The sequence below is a fragment of the Ochotona curzoniae genome, unplaced genomic scaffold, assembly GCF_017591425.1.
Source record: "Ochotona curzoniae isolate NIBS_2020 unplaced genomic scaffold, NIBS_Ocur_1.0 scaffold_3890, whole genome shotgun sequence".
In the NCBI taxonomy this organism is placed as follows: domain Eukaryota; kingdom Metazoa; phylum Chordata; class Mammalia; order Lagomorpha; family Ochotonidae; genus Ochotona; species Ochotona curzoniae.
This window is the reverse complement of record NW_024467115.1, coordinates 31,025,589-31,038,837: the sequence shown is the minus strand read 5'-3', so window position 1 is coordinate 31,038,837 and position 13,249 is coordinate 31,025,589. Positions and strand designations below refer to the sequence as shown.

The 13,249-nt window shown below is 40.5% G+C and overlaps 1 protein-coding gene across 1 annotated transcript in view; it reads left to right on the top strand.

Moving 5' to 3' along the window:
• Positions 1-13,249, top strand: part of SYNE1 (spectrin repeat containing nuclear envelope protein 1) — a 444,597-nt gene that overhangs the window by 252,454 nt on the left and 178,894 nt on the right. Inside the window, exons 74-78 of the mRNA XM_040965176.1 lie at positions 1,013-1,159; positions 5,092-5,217; positions 7,045-7,221; positions 8,550-8,815; positions 10,277-12,437. Of these exons, the coding sequence (XP_040821110.1) occupies positions 1,013-1,159; positions 5,092-5,217; positions 7,045-7,221; positions 8,550-8,815; positions 10,277-12,437 (2,877 nt within the window). The remainder of the gene's footprint in view (positions 1-1,012; positions 1,160-5,091; positions 5,218-7,044; positions 7,222-8,549; positions 8,816-10,276; positions 12,438-13,249) is intronic.

Genomic DNA, 13,249 nt, shown 5'->3' with positions numbered 1-13,249 from the left:
GCAACTGGGCTGCTGCAAAACCAGGAGCCTCTTGGAGTGTCCCATGTGGGAGAGGGAATCTTTTGTTGCTCTCTTAGGCACATTAGCAGGGAACTGACTGGGAAGTAGAGTAGCCAGTAGTTGAAACAGCAACCACAAGGGATGCTAGCACCATAACCTAATACACCACAGCCCAGCCTCAATAATTTACTTTCAAAAAGTTAAAAACAGAATGTGAATAATGGCAGAAGGAAACAGTACAGAATAGATTACCGAACAAGGCATAATTCATTGACTAATATAGTTATTAGTGAAAGAAATTCCAGACTACATTCACTTACTTTCTTATTGTTCATGTTTTTATGAAATAGTTTGCTTGGAATATATTATAGTTGTGTATGGCTTTGATTTCAGGGAGACACATGGCAGTTATCATTATGTGCTCATGAATAAAATGTAATTGGCTAGTTAAGGACAAGTTAATTGACTAAATATATCAGAGAACAGGAATTGTGTTTGAATTATTGGTGTTGTGGAGCACAGTCTCTAAGATGAAATGAGAGCGTAATATTCTCCATTATTACAATTTCATCCCAGTTTGATTGTATCTTTGTAACAAAAACATCTGGGTGAGTGTAGTATTGGTTTGCCTATGGCTGTCATTTCCTGAGCTGGTGGTTAATTTCACTTTTATTGTGTAGCTTAAACAAAAATTGCAATACGTGTACCAGAGGGAGAAGCTGCAAAAAAAGCAAAAAAAGAAAAAATGTTGCAATTCATTTCAATGATTTTATGTATTGTAACAGGGCTCTGTGCTCATGTTCCCTCACCTGAGCAGAATATTGGGAAACTACAAAGTAAGGGTGAATATAGAATTCTATGATATTTTGAGACATATTTTACCTACATTTTCTAGCAAGTTTTGCTGGCAAATAAGTGTAAGTGCACATATTGTTGTGTTTTATGTAATTCCTGTGGCTTTTACAGGGATGTAAAGCAGCCCTCACATTCTGAGCCTGACTTTGTGTCGCAGGTGTACCGGAGTCTGGAACATGAACTTCAGAAGCATGTCAGCCGGCAAGATACGCTGCAGCAGTGTCAGGCGTGGCTCTCTGGGGTCCAGCCTGACTTAAAGCCAAGCCCACAGCCACCTCTTAGCAGGGCCGAAGCTGTGAAGCAGGTAAAAGTCTCCTTAAAGTTTGTTGTGTTATGCTCAAGTCATTCAGTGAAAATGTAATACTTTTGATATGGTGGCTCCTGAAGATCTAAAAGTAAAACGAGCTGAGCTTGGCTGTGCTTGAGTTCTTGTTCCAGCCAGGAAGAAGGACATAATATTGGAGGGACCAGTGATAGGATAGGAAGTGTGGGAGCTGTAACAAAGGACTGACTCCAATGTTTACAATGAGGCTGGTCTCTGTTTCCTGCCTTGGGAAGTAGAGCTTGTAAGTGCAGTCATCATTCTGTATCCATGGGAACTTTGTTCCATGCATAGCCCCCTGTAGATTATCAAGCCCACAATGTTCAAGGTCTTTTTATAAAGTATTATAGTATTTGCAAATAAGCTACACATTTCCTCCCATGTAATTTAAATCATCTCTAGGTTATGTATGAGACCTAACACAATATGAAAACTATGGAAGTGATTGTTGAGGGGACATTGTTTAGGGAAAAAGATGACAAGTTTAACAAGTCTGTGTGCTTTCCACCCGTGCAACTTGTTTCTGAAGTGTCTGCACCCGGTTGGATGTGTGGATGCAGAGTCTGAAGATGTGGAGGCTAAGTGTATCCATCCTCTGAAAGTTGTGGCAGAGCTCAAACATCATGCCACAGCGAAACACAACTTGTGAACAGAAAAGCTATACTAGCTCAACTCACAGTGCTCAACACAGAGTATTTGGTAGATAATGACAATTTCCTGTTATCATGTGAAAGGAACCCCGTTGCACAATAATCTGACACCAAAGGCTTAGACATTTGCTGTTTAGACTCCATCTAAACATGGGAGAAATGTTTTCAAAACTTCTGCTCTAGGCAGCTTTTCTGCATAGCATGAACTCTATAGAAAGGATTTCAAAGGAATTTAGTGTAAAAGCTGTATTTACAGAGTTTAAGCTAATACTATTAATTCAATTAAAATAACTGTGATTAATATAGTGTAATTATTTATTTTGTTCACATGGGAAAGATGTGTTGTGATTCAGTAAAGTAAACTTCCTGATCTAAGTGCTTTGCAGCAAGCCATGCAATGGTTCACACACAGTACATATCGGGCACTTTGAAAGTTTGTAAAAATGAGATCAAAAGAGAAAATTTATTTTATTACAAAGAAATTTAAAAACCTATGCATATATCTTTATGATGCGTGAGCACCATGAGCTTTTTGAAGTACCCTCACTCAAATTATTTTTTAGAAAAAAAATAAGCTCAAAATAAATAAAACCTGGCTCTCCAAGAACCGAGAAAAATAGACCAAAATCTGTATATATGCTGCTTTTCCATGAAACTGCAATCTTTCTTATTCCTTGCCTACTGGCTTATTTAATGGTACTATCCAGAAAAAGATATTTTTGTTTACAAATCACATTCATTTGTATTTCATTGTAATTTCTGGAAATAAAATGCACTTATAATTACTTTACATAGGAAAAAACTGAGGTTTACAGAAATCAAATTACTTGATTTTTTTTTCCTTTTGTTTTGTTACCAAAAAAGAAAGGAAATGTGTCAGGGGAGAAGAAAAGCATTACTCCTCTTAAGATTCTGCTAGCACAGGAAAGACCAACTGCACGTAACAGTCAGCCGTCCTCAGCGTGGACACTGATCCTTGAGGCGCCTGGTGTTGGGGTGTAGGCTACCTCCGCTTTGTGTCCCCTCTCTGAATAACCAGAGGAGGGGCCTGAGGTGCTGCAGTCACTTGGATCCGAGTGGCTCCGAAGGAGATGGGTCTTGTTTCATTGCAGGCAGCCTTTCCCGCTACACCCTCAGTGCACGGCTAGCCTGGATTGTGGGTAGGAGGTCCCACCCTGTCCAAAAAACACTAATTAGGCTGTCTTGGCCGATGGTCATGGTCTCAAGATGTGTGTTCTTAGCACCTCTCATTTAGTGACAACAAATATAATGATAATAAACCACATAATCATTACAAAATATGCATTGGTTTGACTAGTCAGAATGCCATATGCTTTAATAAGATAAAATGTGATTTTGGAAGAATTGGAAAAAATGCTATTAGATTTGCCTTTCAGGTTCATTTTAGGTCCCCCCCCCAAAAAAAAAAATTTGTAATTGATAATCTACATGTGGATTCAAACATTTTCAGAGTGAAGAGAACATAAATCATTCTATATTACTTCAAATGAAATATATTTATAAATCAACATTCTAACATTTTTTTATTCCTATAAGTAGAGTGGGACAGGTAACCTCTAGGTCCCAGGTACATTTTTTTTTTTTTTTTGTATATCTCTTAGTGACTAAAAATATGACTCAAAAAAAATGCCCAGTTTGTACATTGACTAAATAAAGTAGTACTTCTGACTTGCTGGGATGTTGATCTGTGACTTTCATAACTGCACAAGGGTAGTGTTATGTGTAGGTAGTCCAGGCAGAAGAGAAGAAAAGGTACCAAGTCTCAAAACATTTGCCTCCATATTGGCTTAATTAGGATAAAAACAATCCCGTGTTGTCTCTGGGAGTCAAACTGACCCCTTAGGACGTGTTCTCGTGACTGTAGGCAAGAACCACTTTTCATCTTCGTCACCATCATCACTTTTCATTCAGTTCCTGCTGTAGCAACTGCTCCCCTGCTTCTGTGCTGCCCGCTGCTCCTACAGACTTCTCACACAACAGGAAGTATTTAAAGAGCTGAGGTCACATCAGGATTCTCCCAGTGTCCTCCAGTCATAAGTTAGGGCATGGGGAGAAACTTGGAATTATTTTTTCTATCAACAGGCTGCTTATATAATTTCTTACCAAAAGGAATCTTTGTTTACAAGAGTCCATTTCATTGTTTACTTTAAATTTATTTTTGTTTACTTTTTAAATTTAGTTTTAAATTTGTTTTTTTATTCTATTCCATTTTTTGTCATGCAACAGACTGCTTGGGAAACTGATGACATCTAGAAGGCAAGGAGGCTGCTGGGCATTTTAAATGCAGTGTCCAGAACGGCCACCTCCATGAAAAGTCCTTTGGCCTACAAGGTTGATAGTTCTGACTTTGCACATGTGTGAACTGAAGCCAAAGTCCAGTGTCCCCTCCATCCTTGGGCCTCTGCTCAGCTTTCTGATCCCTGCTCCTGCCTGGTTCTCCTGCCACAGCCTTGGAGCATCTGGGATTGGCAGCCATCCCAGCCATGGCTTTGGTTGTGGTTGGCCATGCACTCAGGTCTCTTCATGGACAAGGGCTTGTGTCAGCGTTTCCTGCTCACATTTCTGTCCTCTCTCCACCTTGACTTAGCACTGATAAACGTTGCAATGAATTTTTGGTTGTTAATATATTGTCTAGCTCTCTGATAAAAGTGTAAGTTCTGTGGATGCAAACATTTTGTTCTCTGGACTGCTTTATGTTCAGGATTTCGAGTAGCCTGTGTAAACAGAGCAGTGGCAGACACATCTCTGTGTGTCTCTGTCAACAAAGCTCCACCAGAACCACCCCCCGCTTTTTTTTCCTGTCTTGTGGGAAGGAGCCAGAGATGAACTTTGCACAGAGAGAAGATGCCCAAAAATCTGCTAGCACCTCATCCCAGGGAAACTTGCAAACTCACTCTAACCTTTACCTATGTCTCTGAATCTTGCAACAAGATGTTAAATAATACACTGTATGGTGGAGAAGTTAGCATGTGAGCAGGGAATTTGGAAAGACTGGAGAAATATCTTAAGTTCTACCCTTCTAAGACCATATAGAATCCTTTAATACAATGAGAAACAGATGGGGGAAAATAGGTTCCTGTGGGTGTGTTTTGAATTTTTTTGTGTGAATCAATAATACCTGTTATTTGTGACATGATGAGAACACTGAGACGGTAAGATTATTTTTGAAGTGCCAACAAAATCTGTATCACATATGGTACTTGATCCTGCATTTCTCTCCCGCTTACGATTGTCTTGCTTCAGGTGAAACACTTCAGAGCGTTGCAAGAGCAGGCAAGGACGTACTTAGATCTGCTTTGCTCCATGTGTGACTTGTCGAACTCCTCTGTGAAGGCTACAGCAAAGGACATTCAACAAACAGAGCAAATGGTAGGAAAGAAAACCACGGTTACATGGCATTGGCTTTAGCATATTGCTTTGTTTGGATGTTACATGGGAGACGGTCGCGCTCCACAGCCTTTATAGTAAATTGGTATTTGAATTCCAGTTTACACGCGCCCTCTGACACCGAGAACATGGAATCAGCACTCAATCATTGATACCCATTGTTTTGCTATCCGTTTGCATGTTCCCCTCTTAAGCACCTTTATTTATCTCTTCCTGTTTTTCTACAACCTTTTTTTTTTTATTTTTTCACTGTCTTTTTAGCTTTAAATTTGGGGAACACAAATCCTACATAATGATGTTTCATTCAGCAATAGATCACATATGCCATTGTGACCTGCTAAGATTATCATTGGAATTGAAAGAGTTCTGTTGCCTAATATCTTTACTCTTCTGAATCTGTTTAGATAGAACAATGCATTATGATGTCACTGCCTGTGGTGTTCAGTACAGTGCCATGCAGTGCAGGTCTGGGGCCTTGCAGCAACAGGGTATCCAGTGGGTGGAAAGTGCTAACATCTAGGCTTGTCACCTAACGACACATTGCTCAAAATGTGTTCCTGTCCTCAAGTGATATGTGATAGGGATGTTGAGCCCTGATTAATTACATCAGGAATGCCGTGGCTCCTGATGTTCCTTATTTACCTGCAAAGACTTTGGAGTGTGATGCTGAAAAGGATTCTGAGGGTCTGTGTGGGCTCACGAGAATGGTGGTAATGATTTGGCAGCACCCGTCCGTGATGGACAGTGGCGGCACAGGAGCCATGCACTCACAAGCTACTGAGCTGCATCCTTGTCTCTGAGGCAACATATTTGCAGTGAAAAGAAAAATGAGATTTGGAGATAATACTTTGTTAAATAAATCTGTAATTGCAGAATGACTTAAAAGAAAAGAATGTCTTAAAATAGCAAGGATTTTACCTGTTAAAATGTATTTATTTTATTATTTTATGACACAGTTCCATAGGCTCTGGGATTCCTTTTCCCTCCCAATAATGCCCCCTAATTTCCTCTATATTATTATAATAACATAGTCCTTCGTGAACAGTCATAAGCCTGTCATTTTGCTATTTAAGTGCATCCTGACCTTGCAGGTATGGACAGTGATCAAGAATACATCATCCTATTATCAAGTTACATTTACCAGTTTCACTGGGAGTCCATCTTTGATTTGGAAGTAGAGATGCCTACTGTATGGTATCTTCACATCGGGACACATTGGTCATTCAGTAGCATGTTATTTAACTTCATGCTGTTGTCAATTCTCTATTTCTCTCTTCCTGTAGTTGATTTTGTATTACGGCTTTTCATCTAAAGGAATGTATAGTAACTGTGTAACAGAGATCATCATATCCAGGTTTTAAGCTCTCGTGTGATACTATCAAAATAAATATGACTTTACATGTTTATGAAACATATAAACTAAATTTTTTGCAGATAGCGAGTCAAAAACGAATGAAGCAGATTGAAAGATATCTAAGCAATTAATAACTTAGAAGAAAAAATATACACGAAAACAATTTTTATTTTCCAATTAATTCTGTCACTAAATGCATGTCGAAACAGTTGTGATTGTTGAAGTGCAGATGTGAGAAACCAATCAGGCAGCTTTTGATCCTAATAAAGCCCCATATTACTGTTTGAAACCGCATGGTATGCCTCGGATATTTAGTCTTTGAACAGTCTAAATCTACGGGAAGTGAAGAAGTTCTTTTTGGTGTTATCTGTGCTTGTGTCCTTGCATGCACACGGGGACACATCTGCTTGCACGAGTGTTTCTAACAGCTGACTTTAATCCTGTGTTTTCTCAAGATCGAGCAAAGGCTCGTGCAGGCACAGAACTTAACTCAAGGCTGGGAGGAGATCAAGTACCTGAAAGCTGAGCTGTGGATCTATCTTCAGGATGCTGACCAGCAAGTACAGAACATGAAGAGGCGGCACTCGGAACTGGAGCCCAATATTGCCCAGAACGTGGTTTCCCAAGTAGAGGTGGGAATACATTTATGTGCAGGGGAGTTTAAGGAGGCCAAGACAGAAAAGATGACCTGAACTCTGTGTATTGGCTTCAGTATGTGGGTGTCTGTCAGTTCTTAGACATCTGCACGAATGACTGAGAAATTAGGGAATTCAAACAAGCAGCTTTCCTTTGGTGCCAGGGAAAGGTAACAGCACATGGTAAACACCCAAGTGTGTTCTCGGAGCCTCAAAGTTCCACTGGCATTCCACGTGCAGTGGCTGTTGCCACCATGCTTTGTTACTGGACCCAGCAGGTATTATTCAGCCAATGGAGTACAGTGTTACTAAATGAACATAAGCCTCCCCCTCATCCTTTTTTGTTTTAGATTTTCATCACCGTGTTAAAGCCATAGGGTTGTAAGTTTAGTGCTTACATATTAATTACTAATTAAAATGTTGGTGAAAATGAAATTTTTAAAAAATTGTGAAGATGGGCATTTAAGACAGAATTTCAGGTGCCTGCACCCCACATTGGAGTATCTTGGGTCCATTTCCAGCCCTGGCCCCCAAGTCTGCCTTCCTTAGTGAAGACCATGGGCGACAGTGATGATGGCTCAAGCCAGGTCCCCAACACTCAGGGGAGAGACCTGGCTTGGGTTGTTAACTCCTGGATCCTGCTTCAGCCGTGGCCATTATGAGCAGTGAGGAGTGAATTAGTGGATGCAACCTCTGTCTCTGCAACTCAAGTAAATCATTAAAACTTTTTACAAAAAACGTGTTTATTTTGGCACAATATGTTAAAATTCATACATAGTTTTCTCATAATATGCATGTGCTTAAACTTTGTCAAGACTCCATATTTATATGTCTAATGTAAAATAAAATTGCAAATATATGGTTCTTGGAAGTAGAACCATATATTTAACAAACTTTGACATTTTTCTGTGATTATAAGTCATATGCTTTAAGCTAGAATATTGTTTACAAATACAGAAGGAATGAATAGGAAATACCTTTTTTTTTTTTCTTAAAAATTTTTAGGAAACTTAGACCTCACTCCAGTGCAAGATTCTGGCTTTTTCCTTTAGCAGTGATGATATAACTTTTGATGATATATTAATTTTTCTGTATACATCTCAACACAACAAATCTAACTCTTGTGGACTAGGAAACTTCACATTCATAGATAAGTTAGGCAGATTTCTAGATTTTTCTCATTTTCCCACACGACCCTTTGTACAGTCTTCAGTTTTCAATTTCAAGTAACTTAAAATGTTTGGAGATAGTATAACTGTATTCCATTCCCTATGTATTGGGAGGATACTTCACCTGCTATCTATTTTGTTCTTATTGTTCTTTAGGAATTTGTTAAGCAAGTCCAGTCCAAACAGGCGTCAGTGCATGCTGTCATAGAAAAGGTGAACAAATTAACGAAGAATCAGGAGTCCCCGGAACACAAAGAAATCAGTCACTTAAATGACCAATGGCTGGACTTATGCCTGCAGTCCAACAATCTGTGTTTGCAAAGGGAAGAGGATCTGCGAAGAACAAGGGATTACCATGACCGCATGAATGTTGTCGAAGCATTCTTGGAAAAATTTACTACAGAGTGGGATAACTTAGCCAGGTGAGAGAAATTACCCTATGGGTCACCAGACTGCAAAGCCAGAAACTTCCCAATTTATAGAAAAATTAAAAATAAGGTTTTTTTAGGTTCTTGATATCTGTTTTCAATATCCGAATGGATGAAGCATTATGAAGAGCCTGGTTTGGTCATGTGATGGCTTTGTTAGTTTCTAGTGGGCCAGAGAGAAGCAAAAATTTACTGCTTTTCTCTATGACATCAAACAATATTCCAGGAGTGAATTTCATCAACTTAACAAATGTCCCAAGAACATTTATTTTGATTACTACCTTACGAAATTATCATCTGTGAATTTGTGAAATGAATCCTTGAATCAATATTTCCTAGATTTTTTAAGATTGCTGAATAATATATTCTATGTAATCTAGTCAAGGTTTTTCAAATTCTATAAATTATCACAATGATCCAAATTAAATTCATTTCTGCTTTTTGTAATCTGATGCTGAAGGAATCCTCCTCTCCCAGCTTCCTTCTGTGAGGTAAAAGATAAACACACACACACACACACACACACACACACTGGGTGGTGTGTAAGCCATCATTGTTCACCGTGTTAGAACCTACCCTGCTCCCGATTTAGCTTGTTAGCAGTGAAGATTACCAACAGATTGTTCTAGAAGCTGTTACATCCATGATGTTTTGGTATATGGTTTTCATTTGTTGACTTTTGATTGGCTCAAGATTTTACTGTTCTTTGGAATGACTCTGGTCAGCCTAGCATACTCCTGAACTTCCAGCTTATGCTAGGCTTCCAGACATCCCAGAGCTAATGGATCCTGATCCTGCTGCCTTGCACCCTGCTTCTGCTAGTTCAGAATTGACTGCTTTGTAAATGAAAGACCTGACAATTGCACTTCCTTGCGTGCTTTGAGGTCACACAGATGAGAATTCTTTGCATTGCATAGGTTTAAAGCTTTGTAAACATCTAAGCATAAACCTGAGGAGCTGTTAACTCCACTGGTTTCATATTACAGATTGTAGTAACACTTTTGTTGTTGGATTCACTAGCCATATGAAAGCACACACATCAGGACTCACTCATTTCCATCAGTGCAACTTACAGAAAGGCAGTTCATCACTGTTTTTCAAAACTTAGTATAACCAAGTCACCCAGGCTTCTTGCTACTGTTTAGGTTCTGCTCAGTTCATCAGAACCAGAGGAAACCAAAAGCATAGGACAGTTTTAATTAGAGGGCAGCACTAACTAGAGAAAAGGGGGTGGAAAGGATATAGGTGGTTTGATTTAATTCAACTTCTGGTAAAAATACAAGAGATTGTATTTCATAATAATTGCTGAACCCCTGTCAAAATATTAATCAAGCTATTCTTAATAAGTTAAAACTATCCACTTAATGCAAATGATGAAGTGAGAGTTGACATGGAATGAACCAACATCAACAGTGATGGAGTTTGTTTATCTTGTATGTTTCAATGTTTTGACAGATCTGATGCAGAGAGTACAGCTGTTCACCTGGAAGCTTTGCAGAAGTTAGCATTGGCCTTGCAGGAGAGAAAGTATGCCATTGAAGAGCTGAAAGAACAAAAGCAGAAAATCATAGAACATTTGAATGTGGATGACAAAGAACTTGTCAAAGAGCAGACAAGTCACTTTGAACAGCGTTGGTTTCAACTTGAGGATCTTGTGAAAAGGAAAATCCAAGTGTCAGTCACCAACCTGGAGGAGCTACACGTGGTACAGTCCAGATTTCAGGAGTTAATGGAGTGGGCAGAAGAGCAGCAGCCCAGCCTTGCAGAGGCCCTGAAGCACAGCCCTCCTCCCGACCTGGCTCAGAATCTCCTCATGGACCACCTGGCCATCTGCAGTGAACTGGAGGCCAAGCAAATGCTCTTGAAATCACTTACAAAGGATGCTGACAGAGTAATGGCAGACCTCGGTCTAAATGAGCGCCAGATCATCCAGAAGGCGCTTTCTGATGCCCAGCGGCATGTGAACTGTCTCAGTGACTTAGTGGGCCAGCGGAGAAAGTATTTAAACAAAGCCTTGTCCGAGAAGACCCAGTTCCTCATGGCAGTGTCCCAGGCAACCAGCCAAATTCAGCAACATGAGAGAAAAATCATGTTCCGGGAACACATCTGCCTGCTACCAGATGACGTAAGCAAACAGGTTAAGACATGTAAGAGTTCACAAGCCAGCCTCAAGACTTACCAAAATGAAGTCTCAGGACTCTGGGCCCAGGGCCGTGAGTTAATGAAAGGAGTCACAGAGCAGGAAAGGGGTGAAGTGCTTGGGAAGCTCCAGGAATTGCAAAGTGTCTATGACACTGTTTTACAAAAATGCAGCCATCGGCTGCAAGAACTAGAAAAAAGTTTAGTCTCTAGGAAGCATTTTAAGGAAGATTTTGATAAAGCTTGTCACTGGCTGAAGCAAGCAGATATTGTTACGTTTCCTGAAATCAGTCTAATGAATGAAAGTACTGAGCTTCATACACAACTGGCCAAATACCAAGACATTCTAGAACAATCTCCAGAATACGAAAATCTTCTGCTTAGGCTACAGAGAACCGGGCAGGCCATCTTACCATCACTGAATGAAGTTGATCATTCTTACCTCAATGAAAAGCTGACTGCTTTTCCCCAACAATTGAATGTCATTGTTGCCTTGGCTAAAGATAAGTTCTACAAAGTCCAAGAAGCGATTCTCGCACGGAAGGAATATTCTTCCTTGATTGAGCTGACAACACATTCTCTGAGTGAACTTGAAGATCAGTTCTTGAAGATGAGCAAGGTCCCCAGTGACCTGAGTGTTGAAGAGGTTCTGTCTCTGCAGGAGGGCTGTCGAGCGCTTCTCAGCGAGGTCACGGGCCTTGGGGAAGCCGTAGATGAACTCAATCAGAAAAAAGAAAGTTTTCGTAGCACAGGTCAGCCTTGGAAGCCAGACAAGATGATGCACCTAGTCAGCTTGTATCACAGGCTGAAGCGACAGGTGGAACAAAGGGTTGGTGCATTAGAAGACACTACCAGTGCCTACCAAGAGCACCAGACGATGTGCCAGCAGCTCGAGAGACAACTAGAGGCTGTGAAAAAACAGCAGACCAAAGTGAATGAGGAAACTCTGCCAGCAGAGGAGAAGCTCAAAGTCTATCACTCCCTGGCAGGAAGTCTGCAGGACTCAGGCATTCTGCTGAAACGAGTGACCCTGCATCTGGAGGACCTCACCCCACATCTGGACCCCCTGGCCTATGAGAAAGCCAAGCAGCAGATCCAGGTGTGGCAGGAAGAGTTGACCATGTTGACTTCTGCCATCAGTGACACGGTCACAGAGTGTGAGAGCCGAATGGTGCAAAGTATAGACTTCCAGAGTGAGATGAGCCGCTCCCTGGACTGGCTGAGGCAGGTGAAGGCGGAACTCAGAGGGCCACTCTGTCTGGACCTCAGCCTGCAGGCCATCCAGGAAGAAATCAGAAAGATCCAGATTCATCAGGAAGAGGTCCAGTCCAGCCTGAGGATCATGAATGCCCTGAGTAGTAAGGAGAAGGAGAAATTCATGAAAGCCAAAGAACTGATCTCCGCTGACTTACAGCAGACCCTTGCTGAACTGTCGGAGCTGGACGGGGACGTTCAGGAGGCTCTACGCACCAGACAGGTCAGTAGGATGTGGCTATGCTGTGCTGTCCTTCACTGTGCTAGTCGGTCAACCACATGTGTGAAATACGTTTAATTGTGAAAACTAATTCCTTAAATACTTTCTTTGGTACCATATAGAATCGTACTTTTGGATTGTATTTCTTGTTTATGTCATAGAATTCATTTCATGTGGTTTTCATGGTGACCCCAATTCACTAGACTAAGTAGTATAATTTGTCACCCATTCTCCTTTTTGAGAGAGCTTATTTCAAAAATTAATATTGACAATCCACTGCTATGACAAAGTATTGAGCAAAAACCATATCTGTGGCGAACATGAAGTTTTTCTTGCCAACATTACCTTAAAAATAACAACTATATAGCACTTACATTGTACTAGATACTGTAAGTAATTTAGACACGATTTAAAGTAAATAGGATGGTATATATTTTATGCAAATATTAGCCCATTTTGTGTAAGGGACTGAGTATCTTGAGCTGCTGTGTGGGTGAGGGGTGAGGGTGGGGGAGAGGGGATTAGATCTAGAAACAATCTTTCTAGGATACCAAGGAGAAGTGTGTTAGGGTATTAATGAAATTGGTTAACACTGAATAGTTGACTGTGTTCTTCAAACAGCGTGAAACCTGGAATTTAACATTAGTTCCAGATGGAGGGCATCCCAAAAGAGAGCAGCAGAAGGGCAACGCACCCTAACCGTGACACTGAGGCATTTTTAGTGGGGTCTCTTCTTAGCTGCCTCATCTCTCTATTTCTTCCTTGCCTGAGTCACAGTAGCACAACAGATGAAAGATGTAAATATTAATGATGAC